The sequence below is a fragment of the Schistocerca nitens genome, chromosome 2 (genome assembly GCF_023898315.1).
Source record: "Schistocerca nitens isolate TAMUIC-IGC-003100 chromosome 2, iqSchNite1.1, whole genome shotgun sequence".
Taxonomy (NCBI): domain Eukaryota; kingdom Metazoa; phylum Arthropoda; class Insecta; order Orthoptera; family Acrididae; genus Schistocerca; species Schistocerca nitens.
In genome coordinates, this window is record NC_064615.1 from 84740516 (window position 1) to 84767314 (window position 26799).

The 26799-nt window shown below is 40.9% G+C and overlaps 1 protein-coding gene across 1 annotated transcript in view; it reads right to left on the reverse strand.

The window, feature by feature from the left end:
• Positions 1-26799, reverse strand: part of LOC126235761 (nuclear protein localization protein 4 homolog) — a 267142-nt gene that overhangs the window by 151574 nt on the left and 88769 nt on the right. Inside the window, exon 5 of the mRNA XM_049944557.1 lies at positions 3987-4110. Within this exon, the coding sequence (XP_049800514.1) occupies positions 3987-4110 (124 nt within the window). The remainder of the gene's footprint in view (positions 1-3986; positions 4111-26799) is intronic.

Sequence of the window (26799 nt, forward strand, 5' to 3'; positions counted from 1 at the left end):
ACTCCTTTACTACTTTAAGTGTCTCATTTCCTAATCTAATTCCCTCAGCATCACCCGACTTAATTAGACTACATTCCATTATCCTTGTTTTGCTTTTGTTGATGTTCATCTTATATCCTCCTTTCAAGGCACTGTCCATTCCATTCAACTGCTCTTCCAAGTCCTTTGCTGTCTCTGACAGAATTACAATGTCATCGGCGAACCTCAAAGTTTTTATTTCTTCTCCATGAATTTTAATACCTACTCCGAATGTTTCTTTTGTTTCCTTTACTGCTTGCTCAATATACAGATTGAATAACATCGGGGAGAGGCTACAACCCTGTCTTACTCCCTTCCCAACCACTGCTTCCCAATCATGTCCCTCGACTCTTATTAACTGCCATCTGGTTTCTGTACAAATTGTAAATAGCCTTTCACTCCCTGTTTTTTACCCCTGCCACCTTCAGAATTTGAAAGAGAGTATTCCAGTCAACATTGTCATAAGCTTTCTCTAAGTCTACAAATGCTAGAAACGTAGGTTTGCCTTTCCTTAATCTTTCTTCTAAGATAAGTCGTAAGGTCAGTATTGCCTCACGTGTTCCAGTGTTTCTACGGAATCCAAACTGATCTTCCCCAAGGTCCGCTTCTACCAGTTTTTCCATTCGTCTGTAAAGAATTCGTGTTAGTATTTTGCAGCTGTGACTTATTAAACTGATAGTTGTGTAATTTTCACATCTGTCAACACCTGCTTTCTTTGGGATTGGAGTTATTATATTCTTCTTGAAGTCTGAGGGTATTTCGCCTGTTTCATACATCTTGCTCACCAGATGGTAGAGTTTTGTCAGGACTGGCTCTCCCAAGGCCGTCAGTAGTTCCAATGGAATGTTGTCTACTCCGGGGGCCTTGTTTCGACTCAGGTCTTTCAGTGCTCTGTCAAACTCTTCACACAGTATCATATCTCCCCATTTCATCTTCATCTACATCCTCTTCCATTTCCATAAAATTGTCCTCAAGTACATCGCCCTTGTATAGACCCTCTATATACTCCTTCCACCTTTCTGCTTTCCCTTCTTTGCTTAGAACTGGGTTTCCATCTGAGCTCTTGATATTCATACAAGTCGTTCTCTTATCTCCAAAGGTCTCTTTAATTTTCCTGTAGGCAGTATCTATCTTACCCCTAGTGAGATAGGCCTCTACATCCTTACATTTGTCCTCTAGCCATCCCTGCTTAGCCATTTTGCACTTCCTGTCGATCTCATTTTTTGAGACGTTTGTATTCCTTTTTAAAGATATAATAAACAGAAATTACTTGCACATAAAATCACATATTGGTGACAACGAATTTCAGAGCAAATAAGTTCATGTCAAGCAACATGGTATGTGTGTCCATCAGTAAAACCAAATAAAATCAATTAAAAAACATTCCCACTGGAGATGGAATAAGCATAAAAGTCTTCATATTAAAATGTACATGGAATTATGTGGCTGGTGACATGGTGCCAATTCAGAATCATAAATGAAATAATTGTACACTCACTTCGTCAGTGACATACTTTTTTCTTTGATTGTAACAGCCAACTACTAGGGTTGTTGTTTAGCACATTCAACATATTTCATGATAGAATATACATAATTTTTTCCACATCTCTTCCTGATCTATTGTATGGGCAAGAACCACCTACCTATAAAAGGGTGGGGGTGGGAGTGAAAAAGGAGTGTATCCCACCATGCATGAATACCTTACACTTTAGTCATCCAGTATTTGAGAATGAGGGCACTTAGAGACTTATAACAAACTTTATATATAGTTTATCTAAAAACAAAGATGATGTGACTTACCAAACGAAAGGGCTGGCAGGTTGATAGACACACAAACATACACACAAAATTCATTTGTGTTTGTGTGTATGTTTGAGTCTGTTTGTGTGTCTATCAACCTGCCAGCACTTTTGTTTGGTAAGTCACATCATCTTTGTTTTTAGATATATTTTTCCCACGTGGAATGTTTCCCTCTATTATATTTATATATACTTTAAAACACTTACGAAACTTTTTCTTGCTGATTACCCCCACAAAATAATGAAAGGAAAATTGTTTATCATTTACTACACTTACACTGTTCATGTAGTAAAACTGCCACATGGTGCATGAAGTTTTAATTTATTACTTTTTCACTACTAATTGTATTCATGACACATTTTGCATCTATATTCACATACATCACTTAATGTACCAGAAAAATTATATCATTTTCACTACTAATTGTATTCATGACACATTTTGCAGACTATATTCACATACATCACTTAATGTACCAGAAAAATTATATCATTGTACAACGTACAGATCAGGAGATATGAGATCAAATACAGAGATGGACACAGCAGAGACGGGGGGGGGGGGGGGGGGGGAGACAGAGAGAGGGGAGGAAGAGGAGTTGAACAGACAGGGGGGGATGAGGAAATAGACAGAAAAAGGGAACAGGAGGAGATGGACAGAGAAAGGAAGGAGGAGGAGATGAAGAGGGAGAAGGGGGAGGAGGAGGAGGAGGAGGAGGAGGAGGAGGAGATGGAACTGGGAGAGGAGAATTGGACAAAGGGGGGGAGGAGCAGATGGACATAGGGGGCAGAGTAGCAGATTTACAGGGGAGGGGATGGGGTTAAGAGATGGACTAGTAAAAATTTGGAATAGATACATACCTCAGCAATGCAGGATACTTAGCTAGTGAGTTAATATATTGAAAAGAAGATAGCACAAATCAACACTGAAGTCATTCAACTAGTTGACAAATTTTTGTGTTTAGTGTAGTTGGCAACAATGAACAGGAAAATTAACAGAAGAGTAAAAAATGACCTGTTTTGTCTTTGTGAAGTTAAATAGTTTTCCAAACTAAGCTTCTGATGTGCCTGAAATGGAGAGGTCATTACATGTATATTATCAGTTTTGACTTACTGCAGTGAGACTTAACGCGAAACTACTGAAATGCTAACGGCTGCTCCGCAAGCAAAGAGCAAGATGCTTGTTGGAAATAGCTACGAGAAAAAGGAAAACAAAGAAATGAACTGAGAAACAGACTGGAGTGGACTTCTCAACTATGGCTCTAATGAGGAAAGGAATAGTTATGTTAAAAAGTCCAATGATGATGGTATCAAGAGAGATGAAGCACAAGCTCAGATTAGGGAAGGACGAAGAAAGAAATCAGTCATGAACTTAGAAAGGAACTATCTGAGCATTTTCCTTTAGTGACACAGAGAAACTAAAGAATACCTGTATACGGACAGTCATACAGGGATTTGAACCTCCATCCTTCAAAATGCAATGCCATTACTACAATGAAAACGAAGTGAAGATGGATGGGACATACAGCCACGCAAAAATAATACCAACAGTTGATCAAATTCGTAGGTATAAATCAAGATTAGCAACCAAATACAACTGAACAGAAGAGCATAAACATGCCCAAAGAATGAAGTAAGTTTGGATGCAGAATAAAACAAAGCTCACTGGCAAATGCAACACGACTTTATGTGGTCTGAATCAGGCCTCATGAGTAGACAATAAAAAGAATAAGCAAACAGCAGAAGAATTGACTTTAATTCACAAGTCTTAATGACGGACAAAGGCAAATGTAATAATTCACTCAGCAATTCAATTTTGGACAACAACCCACAAGCAGCCATACAGAAAAATATGTAGGATAGGAAAGCCGCTGCCTCACATGAGGTGACCATCTTGCTTTCTTGCCTCTTTACTGTTCTCTGCTTAGGCAAAAAAGCAAGACTGTTACCTCATATAATGGCTTCCACAGTTATTACGAACAAATTATACAAGAAAACAATAAAAACAGAGAAAACAAAAAATGTAAAATTCACTTTCTTCTTGTTTATAAGAATAAAACTGGAATGAAATGAAACACAACCCAGCTAACATATTAAAACAATGTAAGAATAAAAAAAAATATATGATAAACATCTGATATATAATTATAAACTTTCCATGATACTAACCTGTCGATTCAAGGTAATGGCATTTGGCTGACATTTTGAGCAAATACCCTTAGGCCAAGGTGGATGATCTTTGCAACCAGCCCTGATTCGACAGCTAATATCCTCCAGGTTTACAAATTTACCCCTGCAAAAACAAAGGACAACCATTTAGATGGTGTGAGTGATCTTCTAACTCTAACAACAACAACAACAATAAAAATAATAATGAATACAGGCAAAAGTTGAGACTTAATATGTCTCTAAGAAATAATTTCATATGATTAATAATAATAATAATAATAACAGCCATAATAACAATAATAATACAATTTTAAACATGGTTGTGTGACGACAACAGTACAAGCACATCAGTTGGCTGTTATTATTACAGCACAACATACATACAACTTTAGGCCACCGGTTTAAGAGTTTACAAAGTACTGGCACAAATTTCAGTGGTAGACATAACTGTATTTAGGCAATAGTGTGGGCACTGGGAGATAGTGATCAGAACGAACTCCACAAAACAACCATGTGAGAAAACATACATCTTGTCTTTTGCACTGTGTAATGTGCAGTGATGTCGATACTATGTGTCTTGTAAGCTGGATTTCACGTTTTTAAAGAATTGACATATTGCCGAAAGACTCTTTACTACACAATGGCACAGTGTTTAATGATTGGACATATTTTATACCACTTTAAGATGTTCTGGAATGTACACAGCATGACAAAATTGTTTGTGGTTTAACCACATCTGTAAATGGCAATAAACTGCTGAAACCGATAATGTGAATATTGTAATTACAAATTGATCTTGAAGTAATAAATAATTATTATGGGCATTAATGACACAAACTCACTGTGTTTCTGCTATGGTATTTCTAAATTTGTTGAATTACTCAATGTGTTTTATAAACTTGCTCTTTGGACTCAACTGTGATCTTTATGGACTAACTCTGTGTTAGGCTGTCATATATTTCAGTCTATTACTGTTCATGTTTTATGTTTAAATTAGTGCTAACAAATTGCACACTAAGTGTGATACAAAATAGAGTGTACTGTGAGCTGACCTTGTGTTTCAAGAGACCTTAACAGGACATGATGTAAGATGTTCCTGGCAAACCAAACTGAACTACTGACATGCGTGTATCTGACGTCTTCCAATTAAACCACATTATGTGCTCTGCAAAGCTGGGTTTTTAATACAAGAGGTAAAAAATTGCTGTATGTGACTAGACATGCTTGAAGGAGACAGTGAAAGTGATTAGCCACAGGAACCTGAAAGTTAGCAACATCTTGGGTGGTCACCGCCTACAAGTGTCTCTGTAACACAAAATTATTTTCACATGTTTCAAACTGTTAATCTCTATTTAAGTTAAGGCAACGAATTTATAACATAAAAAGAGGCAGTATGATCTCACCTTTATTTATCAACAATTAGAGGTACAAATAACAAAAGAACGGAAAGATATAATATGATATCTTTGACTGGTTTATATTTACTTTTCATTTTAGGGGATGAGATAACACTTGGTCACAACAGTCAAGATTAGGTATTTTGTGTATGATAGATTTATTAATTGTGCATAACAATGTTTCATTCTGACAGTGTGTTAATTCTGTAAATATTAGCTGTTCCAGTTTACCGCATTGTATTCACCTTTCGACAATCTCCAGACAAATGATCAGGGTAGTAAGTATTATATTCAAATGTTTTACGTTTTTATGTTATACTTTCTGACATGTTCCACACCAACAAGAACCATCTCTTTTTTGGGTTTATGGAACAAAATCTGAATCTAATCTAATCTAAAGATATGAGTGTGTGGAAAGAAACTGTCTTACAGTTGTTCCACGTGTAATGCACCTAGCTTAACACGACTGTTACAAAGCAAAGTCTTCACAAAAAGCTTTATTGGTTTATCTTTCATTTCTTATTCTTTAGATTTAACCAATCCAGTCTATTTTACGTTTGTAGAGATTAAGATGTACCTCAAGGAACGGCATCTTTAATTTGTTTTCAAAATGTAGATCCACTTATAGAATGAAGATAATTGTGAAAATTTAACTAATGAAATATTTCATTCTGTTATACCACAGTAAACTGAATCCATTTGTCAGCAGAGGTACAAACATTAATGGGAAATATGAGGAAGACTAATGCATGTCAATGTACTTTAAAGTCAAACTGCTTTATGTTAACACAGTAACTGAAAATCATAGGTGAACCTAAAACAATGGTATGAGGAAAGACAAACAATCATCATACAGAGAAATCACTGAGGTGCACAGATACATAAATCAGTTGTTGATAATGGGTCAGCTACACAGTGTGCCCAGTAGGGAGAGTAGTAGTCTTAAATGACATGGCTGAGTGAATGTCAAAGAGGTGATAGGAACAGAAAAGGAAAGTGCTGGGAGAGGCGGGGATGAGACTGGGTGGAGTTGACAGGCACAATGAAAACAGTCCGACGAAGGATACAGGTCCGCAAGGAAAGATGGTGGTCCAACAGAATAATGATACAGAGACTAAAAATATAATTAAATTAAAAATGAAAAGTATTACATTAATAGAAAGAGGAGTGGGAAAGAGGGGTGGAGAGGCAAAAGACAGAAGAGGAGGGCACAGGTAGGAGGTGTATTAAAGATAGAGGTCAAGCAGGTTATAGGCTTAAAAGATGTGTTACATCAAAACTTATCACCCCTAAAATTTAGGGAAGTTCTATTTTGGGGAATATTCAAATGGCATGCATTATGAAGCTATGGTAAAGCCTGTCTTTATAAGTCTGTTCTGTCAGTTCTGAGAAGGAAAATATCTTCTTTCCACAATGTAGAGCAATCTTAAATATTCTTCTAAGTCTCAAAATAATTTTTCAAGAATGTTTTAATGTTTCAATTAATGTTTACCACTTCAAATACATTACAAATCAGCAGCACTGTCTTGTGGAGTAAACAGTTAGTCACTGAACCAGTTGTTTTTTAACATTCTAATTCAACGTATTCTGCGGTTGTAGTATCATAACAACTTCACAGCTTAGTAATATTCCAGAACAGTTTCACGAATACTTTGTAAGTTATTTTTCTCTCCCAATGAACCAGGATTGGTGAGCATTTTAAAATGAACAGAATTTATGAAAACAATAAATAAATAAACTTCTATAATAATTCATGTGAAGTGGGGGGAAGGGGATGGTGCACAGGGCAGGGGGGGGGGGGGGGTGTCTACTAGAATACACATGTATTAAATTATGATGGTGTGACAGAAAAGTTTTATAGTGAGCAGCCACAATATTAACATATTTTAATATTAAATCTAAATACAATGTTGCTGTGCATAAACATACAGCACAATACGACAAATTATTACAGTCCATTTTTGTACTCTTCAATGAACTAATTCAACAGTAACATCAGCATCTTGGATGTTTCCATTATTGCAATCAATAATCTTGAACCCTGTGAATAGCTCTGTGAATTTTAAGTGATTATTTGCTATTTTTTTTTATCTTTGTTGTAATGTTATCATTCGTTACCATTTCTGTGCTTACCCATACTTTGAATTTTAAAGAAGGTGAATGACAATATTTTTTTCTGATAGGTTCTTCACTGAAACTTCCTGGCAGATTAAAACTGTGTGCTGGAGTGGGACTCAAACCCCAGGCATCTAACTTTGGCAGGCGAGTGCTCTACCAAATGAGCTACCCAAGCACATCTCACAACCCATCCTTAAAGTTTCACTTGTGCCTGCACCTCATCTCCTACCTACCAAACTTCAAACAAGTTCACCTGTGTAACTTGTAGGACAAGCACTCCTCGAATAAATGATACTGCGGAGACATGGATTGTTTTCTGCTCTCAGGCAGTTTTGTATTCTCAGAATTGTTTACACGAGGGGTGAATTTTTGTTGATAGTTACTGTCTAAATGTTCCTTACGAGTACTTTCTGTGAAATTTTTCTGTCGTAGTTTTCGGTGTGAAGGAAGAGGTTGTGATGGAGGAGCATCACGCCGCACCTGCAGTTTTAATACATTTAGTGGCAAAGAAAAAATGTATATGATCACCTTCATGTTGGATATGATAGTAGATTAGGAGCAGGGTGATTTTGGAGCATGCAAGAACCTCGTTGTAGAGCTTGTGATGTAAAATCCACAATACCAAAATTTTACACGAATGACAGCGAACGAGATGGAAGAAATACTATTTACAATTGGACACAAAATTGCCAATCTACATACTATTAAGCGTAAATCCGTTAGTGTTAAGGACAGGTTGCTTGTGACACTGATATTTCTAGCATCAACTATGTTTATTCTCTTTAATATTTGGTAAAATAACAGTTACAATTAAATAACCTTACACCAATTTTGTCTTGATATCCATAGATGCTCAAAAGCCAAATAGGGCAGATGCCTGATAAATGAGGCATTTCTGGACATACATTTACTTCAATATTTTTAATTGTACCATCACAAGGAGCCACTTGTAAATTCCTGAAGGTCTGTTCCCTCAACTCACAATACAATAATATAATAAAAAATAATACATGATAAAAAATTACAGAAATGGTACAGCAGTATTTTTTGAAATTAAATGGCAATTTTTCAAGTTTCAAAACAACTACTTTCAAACACAACTTCACTTGTTCCTCTACCTTAATAAATCTATGCTATAAAACTACTTTTCCTGACTCCTTGGAGTGTGGTTATTCTGGCAAGCTTTTTCAGTGTACATATACTTACTTCTTATGTCAGTTCCTGTAGTCCAGTAACTATACATTCTATAATGCTGACCTTTCCTCGTACAAACTAATCAAATGCCCAGCTTCGTCCTAAGTCCACTTTCTGGCAGCTTTCTTCATTACTTTTTTTGCCTCACATCACTGACATTCACTCACAATGTGTATCAATAGTGACAGAAGTGTCAACTGTGTCGACAATGCCAGTACACATTTATAGAGCAACTCGTTCCAGTGTCGATACGCACAGCAGGTAGCGTGCTAGTCTTTCGTTCATATTTTCACATTAACATGGGGTTGAGTCTCTTTGGTGACAATTTTATTTTCATTTGTTAATTTTATATAATATGTGCATGATATTTTTATATGTTATTTGCTAAGTAGTACTGTTTAAGTCTAGAACTTTTGAAACAGGCTAACTGCTTATGCTGTTCATTTACGAGGTAAAATGGCCGATTTCTTTGCTGAGAAACATGCCTTGACAAAATTCCCCACCCCTACTAGTGGCTCAAAACATGCTGCTTCATGGGTACTTTTATTTAATGCGTATTTGAGTGTGGCCAAATATATTACCCAGATGTGGCAGTGGACAAAATGCGAAATATAGCACAAATCTGGGACACAATATGGCCACTCAGTACCCACCGAGTACTCTCTGTTCTCCTCACAATGTCCATGTAGCTTTCCTTGTCCGAGAGCTACAGTGAGCAGCTCTTGAGAGATGGAGGTTGCTGTCTACATGAGAGGTCTACACTCGCAGCAGTGACTATGGAAGATCTTGCCCCACTCTCCGACACTGCTGGCGAGCTGACTCTGCGCTGTTTACACAATACTAATTGCTCCCAAAAGCTGAGAGTGAAAAACTTATGTGTATAGCTAGGTGTAGCCATAACATGAGGGATTGTTCCTAGAATGAATTTTCGATCTGCAATGGAGTGCGCAGACATTAAACTTCCTGGCAGATTAAAACTGTGTGCCAGACTGGGACTGAAACCTAAGCATTTGGTAAACAACTTGCCCATGAAAGGCAAAGGTCTCTGGTCTGAGTCCCGGTCTGGCACATAGTTTTAATCTGCCAGGAAGTTTTATGTCAGTGCACACTCTGCTGCAGAGTGAAAATTCATTCTGAGTTCTCAGTTGTTTGATACAGACAAGTTGTTACAGCCACACAGCAATATCCAAGAGCAATAGACCTAGTTCTATTTAGCATCTACTTCAAGTTAATTTATCATACTGAAATATGAGGCGGCCTGGGGGGAAAAAAAAACCTATTCGACAGGTAAATAAAATGTAGCTGCAAGTTCCATCACTAAGGGAAGTTAGCCTACAAGTTCGTGATTCAATTTGCGAAGGGGCTTAGTGTTCTTCCTTTGTATTGATTAAAATGTTCAGTAACTCTTGCTACAGCAGATCATAAAGAACAGGCAATATGTAAGAAGAGGTATTTTTTCTTTTAAAAAGAATCCACAATTGAAATTAACAACGGTGAAAGAGGTATTTGAAGGAGACCATCTAAATCAAATGCAAGGATACAAGTCAAAAGTCCTGTCTACAAAGGCATTCATCAGCTAACTGTTGAGTTTTGAGAGGTGAGAGATAATTTCTTTGTTACAGAGCACATGCCAGTCCATTTTATCAGAATGAATGAGTATGAAATACATTCTTGCGAAATTTGTGCTGCAGACCTAAGGAAAAAAATCTACATGATTCTGTCCTGTGAACTGGAGGATCAATTAAAAAATGTAGTACGTGATGGTGATCTGCCCCCCCCCCTCCAAAAATTGTGGTTAATAATGAGACATGGTGCTTCACTTATAACCAAGCAATCAAACAACTGTCACTCATGTGGAAAACAATGTCAATGGGGCCAAAAAATACATGTCATGTAAGAACATTAGTGAAGATATTCACTAGATTCTTTGGTAAAATGGATTGTACATAATGAATTTGTTCCATCAGCACAAATTGTTGATGAAATTTTCACCAGAATGTTCTGAAGAGACTACATGGAAACTGTTATGCAAATGCATATACAACGGCGGGCAGAAATGGCTGAAGCATCATGATAAAGCCACTGTCCACACCACTCTGCAAGTTCAATAGTTCTTGGCAGAAAACAACGTGGCAGTTGTTTCTCACTCTCCCTAACGACTTAAACAGGACTTTTTGTTACTACTACATTTGAATAAGCAATTGAAAAGTTGTAGTTTTGCTGATCAAAATGAAGGGGCAAAGGGGGAGGGGGGGGGGGGCAGATCATCAGTAACACACCAATAGGAGGTCTCCAAAAATATTTCGGGTTGTGGAAAAGTTTTTGGAAAAAGCAAGTTAATGGATCAATAGAATCAATTTCATAAACGTAAATTCTTCCCCCATGAACCATGGACCTTGCCGTTGGTGGGGAGGCTTGCGTGCCTCAGCGATACAGATGGCCGTACCGTAGGTGCAACCACAACGGAGGGGTATCTGTTGAGAGGCCAGACAAACATGTGGTTCCTGAAGAGGGGCAGCAGCCTTTTCAGTAGTTGCAGGGGCAACAGTCTGGATGATTGACTGTTCTGGCCTTGTAACATTAACCAAAACGGCCTTGCTGTGCTGGTACTGCGAACGGCTGAAAGCAAGGGGAAACTACAGCCGTAATTTTTCCCGAGGACATGCAGCTTTACTGTATGATTAAATGATGATGGCGTCCTCTTGGGTAAAATATTCCGGAGGTAAAATAGTCCTCCATTCGGATCTCCGGGCGGGGACTACTCAAGAGGACGTCATTATCAGGAGAAAGAAAACTGGCATTCTACGGATCGGAGTGTGGAATGTCAGATCCCTTAATCGGGCAGGTAGGTTAGAAAATTTAAAAAGGGAAATGGATAGGTTAAAGTTAGATATAGTGGGAATTAGTGAAGTTCGGTGGCAGGAGGAACAAGACTTTTGGTCAGGTGATTACAGGGTTATAAATACAAAATCAAATAGGGGTAATGCAGGAGTAGGTTTAATAATGAATAAAAAAATAGGAGTGCGGGTTAGCTATACAAACAGCATAGTGAACGCATTATTGTGGCCAAGATAGACACAAAGCCCATGCCTACTACAGTAGTACAAGTTTATATGCCAACTAGCTCTGCAGATGATGAAGAAATTGATGAAATGTATGACGAGATAAAAGAAATTATTCAGGTAGTGAAGGGAGACGAAAATTTAATAGTCATGGGTGACTGGAATTCGTCTGTAGGAAAAGGGAGAGAAGGAAACATAGTAGGGGAATATGGATTGGGGGGAAGAAATAAAAGAGGAAGCCGCCTTGTAGAATTTTGCACAGAGCATAACTTAATCATAGCTAACACTTGGTTCAAGAATCATAAAAGAAGGTTGTATACCTGGAAGAATCCTGGAGATACTAATAGGTATCAGATAGATTATATAATGGTAAGACAGAGATTTAGGAACCAGGTTTTAAATTGCAAGACATTTCCAGGGGCAGATGTGGATTCTGACCACAATCTATTGGTTATGAACTGCAGATTGAAACTGAAGAAACTGCAAAAAGGTGGGAATTTAAGGAGATGGGACCTGGATAAACTGAAAGAACCAGAGGTTGTAGAGAGTTTCAGGGAGAGCATAAGGGAACAATTGACAGGAATGGGGGAAAGAAATACAGTAGAAGAAGAATGGGTAGCTCTGAGGGATGAAGTAGTGAAGGCAGCAGACGATCAAGTAGGTAAAAAAACGAGGGCTAATAGAAATCCTTGGGTAACAGAAGAAATATTGAATTTAATTGATGAAAGGAGAAAATATAAAAATGCAGTAAATGAAGCAGGCAAAAGGGAATACAAACGTCTCAAAAATGAGATCGACAGAAAGTGCAAAATGGCTAAGCAGGGATGGCTAGAGGACAAATGTAAGGATGTAGAGGCTTGTCTCACTAGGGGTAAGATAGATACTGCCTACAGGAAAATTAAAGAGACCTTTGGAGAGAAGAGAACCACTTGTATGAATATCAAGAGCTCAGATGGCAACCCAGTTCTAAGCAAAGAAGGGAAGGCAGAAAGGTGGAAGAAGTATATAGAGGGTTTATACAAGGGCGATGTACTTGAGGACAGTACTATGGAAATGGAAGAGGATGTAGATGAAGATGGAATGGGAGATAAGATACTGCGTGAAGAGTTTGACAGAGCACTGAAAGACCTGAGTCGAAACAAGGCCCCGGGAGTAGACAACATTTCATTAGAACTACTGATGGCCTTGGGAGAGCCAGTCATGACAAAACTCTACCATCTGGTGAGCAAGATGTATGAGACAGGTGAAATACCCACAGACTTCAAGAAGAATATAATAATTCCAATACCAAAGAAAGCAGGTGTTGACAGATGTGAAAATTACACAACTATCAGTTTAATAAGTCACAGCTGCAAAATACTAACGCGAATTCTTTACAGACGAATGGAAAAACTGGTAGAAGCGGACCTCGGGGAAGATCAGTTTGGATTCCGTAGAAATGTTGGAACACGTGAGGCAATACTAACCTTACGTCTTATCTTAGAAGAAAGATTAAGAAAAGGCAAACCTACGTTTCTAGCATTTGTAGACTTAGAGAAAGCTTTTGACAACGTTAACTGGAATACTCTCTTTCAAATTCTGAAGGTGGCAGGGGTAAAATACAGGGAGCGAAAGGCTATTTACAATTTGTACAGAAACCAGATGGCAGTTATAAGAGTCGAGGGGCATGAAAGGGAAGCAGTGGTTGGGAAAGGAGTGAGACAGGGTTGTAGCCTCTCCCCGATGTTATTCAATCTGTATATTGAGCAAGCAGTAAAGGAAACAAAAGAAAAATTCGGAGTAGGTATTAAAATTCATGGAGAAGAAGTAAAAACTTTGAGGTTCGCCGATGACATTGTAATTCTGTCAGAGACAGCAAAGGACTTGGAAGAGCAGTTGAACGGAATGGACAGTGTCTTGAAAGGAGGATATAAGATGAACATCAACAAAAACAAAACGAGGATAATGGAATGTAGTCAAATTAAATTGGGTGATGCTGAGGGGATTAGATTAGGAAATGAGACACTTAAAGTAGTAAAGGAGTTTTGCTATTTAGGGAGTAAAATAACTGATGATGGTCGAAGTAGAGAGGATATAAAATGTAGACTGGCAATGGCAAGGAAATCGTTTCTGAAGAAGAGAAATTTGTTAACATCGAGTATAGATTTAAGTGTCAGGAAGTCGTTTCTGAAAGTATTTGTATGGAGTGTAGCCATGTATGGAAGTGAAACATGGACGATAACCAGTTTGGACAAGAAGAGAATAGAAGCTTTCGAAATGTGGTGCTACAGAAGAATGCTGAAGATAAGGTGGGTAGATCACGTAACTAATGAGGAGGTATTGAATAGGATTGGGGAGAAGAGAAGTTTGTGGCACAACTTGACTAGAAGAAGGGATCGGTTGGTAGGACATGTTTTGAGGCATCAAGGGATCACAAATTTAGCATTGGAGGGCAGCGTGGAGGGTAAAAATCGTAGAGGGAGACCGAGAGATCAATACACTAAGCAGATTCAGAAGGATGTAGGTTGCAGTAGGTACTGGGAGATGAAGAAGCTTGCACAGGAAAGAGTAGCATGGAGAGCTGCATCAAACCAGTCTCAGGACTGAAGACCACAACAACAACAACAAACGTAAATTGTGTCTGGCACCATAGCATACTCGCATTGTCTAGTCTTTCAGCTATTTCTGCAGGAGGACATCAAGGCAACTCAAGAGGCAGGCTGCTAGATTTGTTACTGGTAGGTTTAAACAACATGTAAGTGTTATGGAGATGCTTCAGGAACTCAAATGGGAATCCATGGAGGAAAGGTGACATTCTTTTCGAGAAACACTATTGAGAAAATTTAGAAAACCGGCATTTGAAGCTGACTGCCGAATGATTCTGCTGCCACCAACATATATTGCACGCAAGAACCACAAAGATAAGATATGAGAAATTAGGGCTCATACTGAGGCATAAAGACAGTCATTTTTTCCCTCACTCTATTTACAAATGGAACAGGAAAGGAAATGACAATTAGTGGTACAGGGTACCCTTTGCCATGCACCATACGGTGGCTTGCGGAGTACCGATGTAGATGTACCACAGCAACAAGTAGCCTTTGGAGAAGAGCATCTGCGTTGATTTATTTTCCCCTGCACAGTCTGTTTGTTTCCCAACTTACACTGTGTGAATGAGTATATGGGAGAATGTATTTTGTAGGTCCCTCTGGTATGTCCAGAGTTTTCACAGACCATTGATGTCTCAGTGCCAACTTAACTTATAGACGGGCACTGCTGAAACCAGAGAGCTTTGCCAGCAGCCAAGGGGTGGCAGTCTGCTTCTACACAGCACATGTGGACAGTTGGTAATGGGTATCTCCCCCTAGCCTGCGTGTGGAGTGGACACTCTTGGACAAGAGAACTACAGGTTACTCTTCCACTGCACCTGGTAAGTTGTGGATGCATTTTTGAGGTGCTCCTCTGAAACCATGGACCAAGGTTTTAGTATCCCCGTCACAGACACTGAGATGGGTGCAAAGGATATGGCATGGTTATTGCAGCAGAACAGGACAAAACGCTGCGCCTGAACCATGGCATGGGCAGAACCACAGACCCAGGTGTTTACCTGCTGGCAGTAATAAGGATGGCTCAGCAATTCTAACACTGATTTCAATGCTCGCAGACGAAGACTTTGCCTCACGCAGTGCTCTCTTTGTATCCATGTGCTCAGCTATCAGTCGCTCGCACTGGTCGTGTGTTGTTTTTTTCTTCACACTTGATCTCTACACTGTGTTCAGACTCTATGCTCCATTGTAGATTGATTCACACATCAAGATTCGTTCCCTATTCTGTGGTTCAGCTCCCTGGCATGTAGTCGCCCACCATCAGCTAGTACAGTTACATCATTCATGCTGACACTGACCACCCTGCGACTTTGTCACAGCCACTCTGATACTAAAGTGGCAACTACAGATGTTCTTACACGTGCAACATTCTTTTTTTAAATTGTAGCCACCATGGATATAGCATTTTTTTCAATGTCGGAAGGGCAGGTAGCTCCAGAAGCAGCAACAAAACTGCAGCAGGAGCAGGTACAGTAACTGGTTGCAATGGTACCCAACAGTTACTATTGAGTGGTTCCTCTTCGAAACAGCACCCAACATGAGCAAACCATTGCATGTCTACCTGTGGTTACTCATACCTTAGGTTCTTGGGCTATGCACAGCTTTATATAAAAAAGAATAGCTCGATGTGGTCAAAGGGTAGAGCCACACGTCTGCTCTCATCCTCCACAGCTAATTCACTGCAAATAGTAACCTGTAGCTGTGACCCTGCAGGCAAATAGTCTATGAATTGGCTAGAACTGCAAGTTAATAAAATACACAGAAATATAAAACAAAAGATAAATGAATAATTTAATAAAAAGGGTTCTACTCTAATGTCTGTAAATGATGTAGATGACAGAGAACTAAGCTTAATAATGTTTATTCAAGGAAAAACACCTCAAATAAATGGGAAATGGTCCTACGATATTCAATGAAAATAGTCAGAAAATAATCTTATCAAATGCAGTAAAGTTAAATTGAGAGCATTATGAGAATGATAGCAAAGTCTCCAAACTAAATAGTCATCAAAGACTCATGAAATCTAAGTCCATTCCATGATCACAATACACGAAAGATTGTCCAGCTCAAAATGGTTCAGAGTTCAACATGATGATTCACAAATTAACACATGTGATACACAGAATAGTTACTCACATTCTGTCCATTATCATTTCTGTAAATCAAGTGGTAAACGTTCAAGTCCTACTGTGGAGCATATTCAGACCCCTCGAAATATAAAAGTCCCTTCAAAAATCAGAATATTATAGCAGCTGTCGCCTTCCAGAAACAATGACCTATAATACTGAACCACGCACATTACTCTACGCAGGTCTGTCTTCTTCCAGAACTTGCCGCCAAGTGTCCCGAATTGCTCCCTTGAGCTTATCACTCAAATAGTCCCAGTCTCCAGCAGTGTGTGTGTGTGTGTGTGTGTGTGTGTGTGTGTGTGTGTGTGTGTGTGTGTTTGGAGTTTACAGGCAATCAATGGCAAGGTTATCAGCTTATACGCATTAAATGAAACCAATGTGGATAAAACTGTGAAAATGTTAACGAACGCATTAAGATAATAACAAAAAATATTAAAATGTGCTATATAGGAGATTAAAACACAAGTAAAACAACAGAGGAGCTAAAATAAAAGCATGGGGAACTGCAACTGGCTGACCACTTAAAAAATACACAGGTGAGCCAATCACCCTGTGAACACATTAAAACTATTCCCCTAAAATCTTGGGAAAAATACTGGACAATTCACAAAACTTTAAAACTCGAACCACATTCATTTGAACATTACTTAAAACAGAGGGCACATCCGGTAGCAAATCTGCCACTGCCTGCTGATTTGAAAATAAAACAGTCCAAAACATGTGGCACACCGTGATCTGTATGCCACAAGCACCGCACATTGGAGGGTCCTCTCGCCGGAGCACGAAGCCATGCATCATACAGCTGTGGCCAATGTGAAGATGAGTATGAAAGACCTTGTACCACTGGTGTAGCTGGGAGGATGTATGCCACAGCTAAGTTGTGCACTTTACTACACGGAGATTATTTCAGTCAATTCAGGCCACTCATCTTCCCATCGATGCATAAATTTGTACCTCAAATAGTGAGGGCAAGTAGGGGGATGGCACACTGAAACAAACTGGGTGTCACAACATGCCTCCTTGGCTGCTAGATCCGCCCATTTTTTCCCCACAGTACCCATGTGCCCTGCTACCTAGCAGAAAGACATCTCCTTCCCCAGTCTTTGTAGTTGGAGGAGGGCATCCTGGATATTCTGAATTACTTTATCTGCTGGGTACAAACGTTGGAGAGGGTGAAGGCCACTCACAGAATTGGAACGCACAAGAAATTTAGTGCTGGAAGAATGTCTCATCTGCTCCAGTGCCCACAAGATTGCATATCATTCTGCGATGAAGACAGTAAATTCTTGACGCAGTTGGGCTTCAAAGATACGATGCGGGGAAGCAACGGAACAACCAATGGAGTCTCCCTGCTTAGACCCATCTGGAAAGACAGCTACCTAGTTGTGGTGGTCCTATAAAATGTCAGAAAATATTACGTTAAAAACAAAAGTACGAGTGCAATCTCTCCTGTACTGCACCAAATCTTAAATTATGCTGGGCCTCTGTAATAAACAGGGTGGCAGACGGTTAAAGCCCTGGATTTGGTGTTGTACTTGCTCCACACTGAGTGACTCCATTACATGCTGCATGCGGGTTCCAAATGGAATTTTTCGCTCATGGACAGTTGGAGAAAAGGCATCTCAGATGCAGACGAGCAACGGCATGTACGGTATGCGGGTGAAGTCGGAGCTGCAAAGAACTTCATGCCTGATGCATCTCGAGGAACTGCCATTGGATGGTGAGTGGAGGTTCCCCAGCCTCAGCACAGAGACTGGGTATGGAACTGGTCCTATATGCACCCTCGGCCAGCCAAATATCCTCATAGTGAACAGTGTCAATGATCTTCAAATAAGAAGGCCTCGCCCATCCATACACTGTGCACCCACAGCCCAGCCAAGAATGCATAAAAGCCTGATAAACCAGGAGCCGACGTTCCCTGTCTGCTTCCCAAGACCAATGGCTAAGGCACTTTATGATATTAAGTGTTGCAACACTGGAGGAGGAACAGAAAACATCAAAATCATCCACAAATAAGGAGTACTGTAAAGGACTCTTTATAGTCGATGTGATACTGTTTATGGGTGTGGCAAAAAGGGTAACCCTAAAAATACTGCCCTGAGGGACACCATACTCCTGCTCAAAACGATCTGACAGCGAGTCACCAACTTGGATCCTAAAATGGCACTGAGACAAGAAAGACCATATGAAGATGGTAAGGTGGCCACGAAATCCCCACTGTTGGAGTTGTGAGAGAATACAGCGTCTGCAAGTAGTATTGTATCCCTTACTGATACCAAAGCATATACCAGTACAGTGATGCTTACTTAGTAAAGCCTGCTGAACAGCTGCCTCTAGCAGGGTCAGGTTGTCGACCGTGGACCAAAATCTCCAGAATCCACACTAAGAGTGGCTAAGGATTTGCCTGGCCTCTAACAACCAGATCACACAACAGTTAACCATTTGCTCCAGGACCTTTCCTTCACAGCTTGTTAAGGCAATACTGCAATAGCTACTGGCACATATGTGGCCCTTTCCTGGTTTGAGAAGAGGTATCAAATGTGCCTCTCTCCATGGGCTGGGGAAGTTACCTGTCTGTCATATAAGATTAAAACATTCAAGGAGGATTTCCTTTGATGCTGCTGTCAAATGTCAAAGTATGCAGTACCAGATTTGGTCAATACTGGGTGAGACTTAGACAGAGCTGATTCCAGCTCCCACATGGAGAAAGGATAGTTGTAAGTCTCAAAATTGTTGGATCTGAAGTCCACTTTTCCCCTCTCTACAGTCACACAGCAGCAGCGAAACATCAGATCCTGGCTGCCATTGGCAGTAGTTTGTGCATAATTCTCTGCCAGCATCTGAGCGATGTCTTCGGGCACTGTTTAGGAGACAACCCTGTTTCCATACTGCTGCTATGGGTAAATGACTGCATTTACCAGAAATCCTCCTGATGGCTTCCTGTACTTTTGTGGAACAAGTGGAACAATTGATAGAGTCCACGAATGCTTGCCATGAAATTTTCTTGCTCTCCTTAATTACATGTCTAGCCTTGGCTCTTGTAACTTGAAAGGCTGTAAGGTTGTCTGCTGTAGGGTGACATTTAAATCATCGGAGAGCTACACACCTGTCCCAGATGGCTGAATGGCACTCATCAGTTCATCAACGTACAGATGACCTGAGGATTTTGGGATGGATAAGTCAGCAGCATGATGGATCACTCCCATTATGTGGTTCATCCATTCCTGGATGCTGTTGTCGTGTTCAAACACAGCCATCTGGCTGTAAAACTTCCAGTTAGCTCTGATGGCCATTCATATTAGTGACTTCTCTTCAAGTAGTGCTCCATCCAGTAAGTGAAAATGGGGTGGGCAGTGATCACTGGAATGAAGGTTGTCAATGACCTCCCATTGAACAGTGTCTGCAAGGGCTGAAGAGCACAAGAGAGGTTGATGGGTGAGAATGACCCAATAGCAGCGCAGAAATGAGTATGGGTACCTGTATTGAAGATGCACAGCTCGTGAGATGTCACGAGGCTCTCCAAAACCCAACCCTGAGGGCCAGCAGAGGTCGAGCCCCACAGGACATGATGGGCACTGAAGTCTTCCAGTACTAGAAATGATTGTGGAATTTGTTCTACATGATCTATGAGAGCCTCAGAGTGTATTGTATCTGGCAGTGGTAGATGCAGTGAGTGGGATATAGTACAACCCACCAAGTGTCACCCCCACAAGGATTGTGAGAATAAGATTACAATAATTACTGCGGGCAGAGGAGCATTCAAACAATCATTCTTCCCACACACCATACATGGATGGAACACAAAGAAACCCTAATAACTGGTACAATGGGATGTACCCTCTGCCATGCACCTCACAGTGGTTTGCAAAGTATAGATGTAGATGTAGAAACAGTGATCCTCCATCACCCATGAATACTGACAGCAACTGCCTGCAGGCCAGTAGCCAGGGGGAGAGCAGAGGAGAGATGCATGTTACTGACAAACACAGCAACCTTTCCCTTGGCTCTGTCCCCCGTCAGACCATTCTTCCGGTGAAGAGTGTAGCTCTGTAGCACAGGACTGTCAGTGGCTTTACAATGTGTTTCTTGTAAACTCGGGCACATGGGGCATTCTTGCACCAGCAGTTTCAGTTCCTCCACATGTGTCCTGAACCCATTAATGTTCCACTGTAGTATGGGAGCCAACTATGATTAGGGTTGCACTGTCACTCTGTCTTTCTGCCGGAGAGGGGAGCCTGTAATGGGTGGGCGCTCAGTCTTGGGACGAGATGATTGCCCCAGTCTGACATCAAGCTCCATTAGCTCTACTGAAGAGTTGACAGAGACACCAGATAGTATGACTTCGACACCATCGGACTGTTTACTTCCTGACTCCATCAGTGGGGGATGCTTAGCCTTTGATTTTTTGTCCTGGGTAGGCTTCAGAGCCACAATGCAGCAGCACTGGATGGTGGACCAGAGTAAACCTTGGATTGAGGAGGGGGGGTAAGGAATCTCCACAATGTTAGCAACAACACACTTTTCCAATGGTTTGGGAGAAAGTGTAGGCTGTTAAGTCTTCTTGGCCTGACCATAGAGGACCTGTCTTGTGGTTTTAATCACCTGTATCTTCCATTCTTTAAGGAAGACACGGCAGTCCCTACTACAGATAGGGTGAGCCCCAGAGTAATTCACACACTTTGGAGGAGACTCTCTCTCTCTCTCTCTCTCTCTCTCTCTCTACTATGTTGTGGAAGGTATTCCACGAAGGTAAGTAATTATATTTAGTATCTACACCTCGGACAATGATTTTCCTTTACTATGTTTCACTGGAGACAGGATTTGTGGCTCCCTGTCTGACAATGATGATGAATAACATGGCTCAACACCTGTTTCAATATCACTTTCACTTGTTAATAATTTATCATCATCACTATAATACTCTTCATGTACATTGCCACACAGTCAAACATACACAACACAACACCACACATTCCATTGACTCATCTTGTAGAAATGCTAATATTTCATCTGCCACTTCTTTCTCACCCTGATAATTCCTTGGGTTCCTTTTTGATGAAATGTTAACTTCGACAACTGTTGTCGTCAATATAATGGAACGTTTGCATTGCTTATTGTTGCCATTGCTCTGCTTGGTATAATCATCATTATTATTGTAGCACTGTTGTGATTTCCTCATCAACTAAGCTGTTCAACTATGCTCCACAGTATCATGCTGTGCTCATAGCAGCATGCTGTGCTTACCATTGGATATCTCCAGTCCCACCACCTGTTGCCATTAGCAGCCAATAATGTGGTTGCTTGGTGGACAATATGTGGCATGTTGAATGTTGTAAACATCACTGGCCCTTTGCGAGCTTGCAATCAAGGGGTTCCTTATTAAGAGGCTGTCTCGGATAGCCTGCAAGCACTGCCCCAGCATATTCAACTGTCGATGGTGGATGGGTGACTTGATAAGAGTCAAGGTCAGCCTAACTGACTTAGATGCATACACGCTCTTTTGCTGCCACTGGACAGACTCTTTGGCTGGACTGCGTTGCAATGGGCACTACATCAAGTTGTATCTTATAGTAAACAGTGTATTCCTTTGAGGGGGCAATTCACCGTCTCTGCAAATTACAAGAATTCATAGAGAACTTTGTTGTTAGTGGTAAATTCCCCACTGATACAATATATTTTTGGGTTAGATGCCTTTTCTACCTTTGGTTTCCAGATAGTACATGTAGTATGTCAATCGGTCGCCTTTAAAGATTTGGGCTCCTCACTATGGTCATACAACCAGCTGTTTGAGAATATGTTGGGTCAGGCAGAAAATTTCAAGATACACATATCTCTCGAGCTGTCAGTAATACTTAAATTTTGTTACTCCCACCCATCCCCTTAGCCATGCACAACGAGGTCAAGGCCAAGATGCAGTGTAGGCAGGAACTCACCATAGTTTCTCTTATTTTGTCGAGTTGGTAGGCCACCCCTTTAGTGGTGACTCAGAAGCCAAATAGCACGGTGCACCTCTGCGTTGTCCCCCCCCCCCCCCCATATATATAATTCTGTGGCTGGAGGAGCTATTGATGGAGTTTTTAGGTGGCCAGCATTTTTCATGCACTGACTTGTGTGAAGCATACCTGCAGTTCCTGCTGGACACTGCTTCTCAGAGTTTCTTAGTGCTCAACACTCCCTTTGGGCTTTATCAGTCTAATTGCTGGCCCTGATTCAGGAAATTCCTTGTTGCATAAACTCCATGACAACTCCAATAACATCTGAGTCATGGACTACAAGACAGAGCATCATTTAACAAATCTGCAGGCAGTTTTCCAACACCTTCTCGAAAATGGCCTCTGTTGCAAACTGAGAAAATGTATTCCATGAAGTTTTGGAATGGCAGCCAGATAATGTCAACTTCTTGCCATGATATTGTGGCTGACAGCCATTCAGCCATCTTAAGGTGAGTGTTTTATACAGGCATTTGCTAGTTTATCAGCTAACTTTATAAGAGGGCTATCCACAAAGTACATTACGTTTTGGAATTAAAAATAAATAAAGTATTGGAAATTTTTTTTTATTATATACAGATGAAAGCCACACTTAAATACTACTTTTCTACATAGTTGCCATTTAAATTAAGGCACTTATCGTAGCGATGGACGAGCTTGGAAATTCCTTCATCGTAAAATTCGGCTGCCTGCGCCTTCAACCACGTGGTTACCTCTTTTGGGACAGAAAAGGTGTGATTTTTGTGGATTTCCTGGAAAGAGGCACTACAATAAACTCTCAAAGGTATTGCCAAACTCTGCACAACCTCAGAAGAGCAATACAAAATAAGCGCAGGGGAAAGTTGGGCTCAAAGATCTTGCTGATTCACGACACCGCCCGGGCCCACACGGCAAATGCCACTCGTGAAGTTCCCGAATCTTTTAAGTGGGAGTTGTTTCCTCATCCGCCGTACAGTCTCGACCTGGCACCGAGCGACTTCCACTTATTCCCAGCAATGAAGAAGTGGTTAGCTATGCAGCGTTTTGATGACGACGCACAGCTTCAAGAAGAGGTAACCACGTGGTTGAAGGCGTAGGCGGCCGAATTTTACGATGAAGGAATTTCCAAGCTCGTCCATCGCTACAATAAGTGCCTTAATTTAAATTGCAACTATGTAGAAAAGTAGTATTTAAGTGTGGCTTTCATCTGTATATAATAAAAAAATTTTCCAACACTTTATTTATTTTTAATTCCAAAACATAATGTACTTTGTGGATAGCCCTCGTACTAAACTCTGGTGTGGAGACACATGTGCAGCAGCAGGAGCTGCTGCATAAGCATCCTCTGCCAAATTTAGTGCCCTATGCAAATATTGCTTCATCTATGGTGTGCAGGCACTTGTGTAACAGCAATACTACCTGCGCGCCTTCTGTTGGAGCGCAGGCTCATGGAGTTAAAATTCAGCTGTCAAATTAATTGTTGCTACATCCATCATCAGGCACAAAATGTTTTCTTTCTGAAGATATTAAAGAAATCACTGGGTTCCATGCTTTTCCCAACTGCAAGCCGCCACCACAATTAACATCATCTTCTGCCACACATATTTCCACAGATCCATTAATAATTGAATCGCGAAAGGATCTCGTCAGGGCCAAGATTTTCAAGGCAAAATATTCCATAGAATTTACTATGGAGACATAATGCTTGTCTAAGGCTGACTTACTGAGCTACAAAAGGTAGGTGTGGCAATCATGTTCAATGCTCCTTTCACATACTCTGTCTGTGTGTGTGTGTGTGTGTGTGTGTGTGTGTGTGTGTGTGAGCAATGTAGGCTTTGCCACACCAGCAAGATATTCTGTAGATACCAGCTCTCTCCAACCTCAGATCATCCTTTACCGAATCAAGAAGAACACAAGTCTATGATCATAGGTGGCCACTATATTACTTTAACATAATGTTTCCTTAGGATTCTAATTTTGATGAAATACTGCCAACACATGGGAGGAACACCCTGAACTTGAACAGTTCCTTCTCCTCTTGATATTGTGGATGGTCATGTTTTTTCCTCCTCAAAGGAATGTGTATCAATAATCTGTGAACACAAACTGTTAGTGTTTCAGCTGCTTTCCAAGGCAGCCTCTATCAGATAACATGTGCCCTGCACATCAAAACAATTTAGTTCTTTTCCCCTAAGCTGCCTTTTTTTGGGTCACATTCTCAGCGAAGATGGTCTCGTATCTACAGACGAGCACATAAAAGCCATCATTTACTTGCAAGTACCCAAAAATCTGTGCGAGCTCAGGTACTTGTTATGCAATGTTTTGTATTATGCTATGTTCATTCCTCAGGCCATAAACATCTGTCCTTCCTCTAAACTAGCTTTGCCAAAAGGGTATAAAATTTGTCTCATCTGTGGATTGTCAACAACCTTTTCAGGCCCTCAAGCACTGTTTTTGTTCCGCTCCTTTTTAGCTTCTTTTATGCTTAGTAATCCTTTAACCCTGGATGTGATGCATCCCACTAGGGTACTGATGTGGTCCTGTCACATCGGAATCAAGACAGCACCGAGTATCCAGATAGCATCCTCACGTACTCCACCTGGTGCATGTGTTGCCCTGTGGAATGACTCATACGAAGGCTTTGCCACATCGTCACATCTACTGGTCATGACTGATCGCGATTCTGAACACCTTGTGGGGGCTTGCACCGCCTGTACACAAAACCAAGCTGTGCTGCCATGTCATTTGTTCTTCTTGGCCAGTTTCGAAGCATCCTTGGTGCATGGTGCACGTCAACTTTGTGACCCCTTTTTTGGGAGGCACACGGTGGTTGGTGATCAAAGCATCGTCAAATTTTCAAATTTCCCCATATGTTGTCAAGCTGTTTGTCATGATACTGACGGTGATTGCTCGCACATTGTTAGTCATTTTTGCTAACAAGGGCTGCTGCAAACCCCCCCCCCCCTTCCCACCCCACCGACCTCTGGTATCCGATAACGATCAGCAATTTCTGTTGCACTAGTCTGAAGACTTTTGCATTCGCACTGGTATATGGCATCTTACTATTGTTCCATTTCACCCCGCATCTAACTCAAAGGTGGAATGCTTCCTGTGTGTGTTCAAAACTCTAATGAAACAAATCTATGTCTGCCTCGTCTCACGATGGTGTAAGTCATGTTTTCTGACTACGTACTGGACATCACCAGTTAATACATGTAGTCTGGCCGAACTTTGCATGGGTCCCAGCTGCAGGGTTCTTTGAATTTCTACACCGTAAGTCACATGTCTGGAGCATTGCGGCCCACCATGTTTTCCACATGGGGCCATCATTCGGGCTTGGTATTTTGGCTGGCAGCATGGGGTGGCTGCCAGCTGTAGTGCCGGGTCAGCAGCAGTAGTTGTGGATAGTGGATGGGAGCAGCTGATCCATCATGCAAACCAGCAGTGGCTGCAACCAGTTGGCCTTCAACACTGTCATCTCCAAGACAGTCAGACAATGGGTTCGGTTGTGGCGCTGCTCAGGTAGGGGGCTCCCAACAGTGGCAGCATGCTCAACCACTGCAACCTCCATCGCACATTTCAAGACCGCGTCCTACCTTCGGCCGCAGAATAGGCTGACACTGGAGCTAAGTCCTATGTCCGCTGCAGTGGAGCCCAAGGAATTTGAACTGGTACCCTCTTTCCCTTGCTTGCCAATGCTTCAGTGTTCAATCCCCTGGTGAGGAATCTCATGCCCTCTTTGGCCTAGCAACGGACGTAAAGGTACAAACTGGGCCATTCTCAGCCCTATGTGGCCTTTTCAAGGAGGAATGATTTAGTATTCCTACCAATGGACATAGAGATGCATACAGAAGAGCTGGCATTCTTACTGCAGCGCAGTAGTAAAGAGGGCTTGCGAAGCTTGGCATGGGCAGAGCCACCTTTTAGGTCCTTACGTGTCAGCAGCAATATACCTGGCCTGAGAGTTCCATTGCTGATTTCAATGCCCTGCAGACTGAACCTTCACCTCTTGCAGTGCTTCAGTTCTGCGTGCTCAGTTGTCAGTTGCTCGCATTGGTTGCGTGTTGTGATTTTCCTCCATACTTGATCTCTATGCAGTTGTTCAGTGTGTAGGTGCCCCACCGTTGGCTAGTATAGTTATATTCATGCCAAGAGCAACTCTCCACAGTTTTGTCAAGCCCATGCTGGTACCAACAAGTATTTGATTAATTTAGTTTAAATTGTGTTTGTTGTTTTTTTTTTTTTTTCCAGAAGGCATAAAAATGTTTCATGATTCTTATTATTCTTAATTTTACTGTATTCTTAGTATTTCATAAACAATCATTCATTAAAGAATCAGATTAGAATAGTACTCCAAAG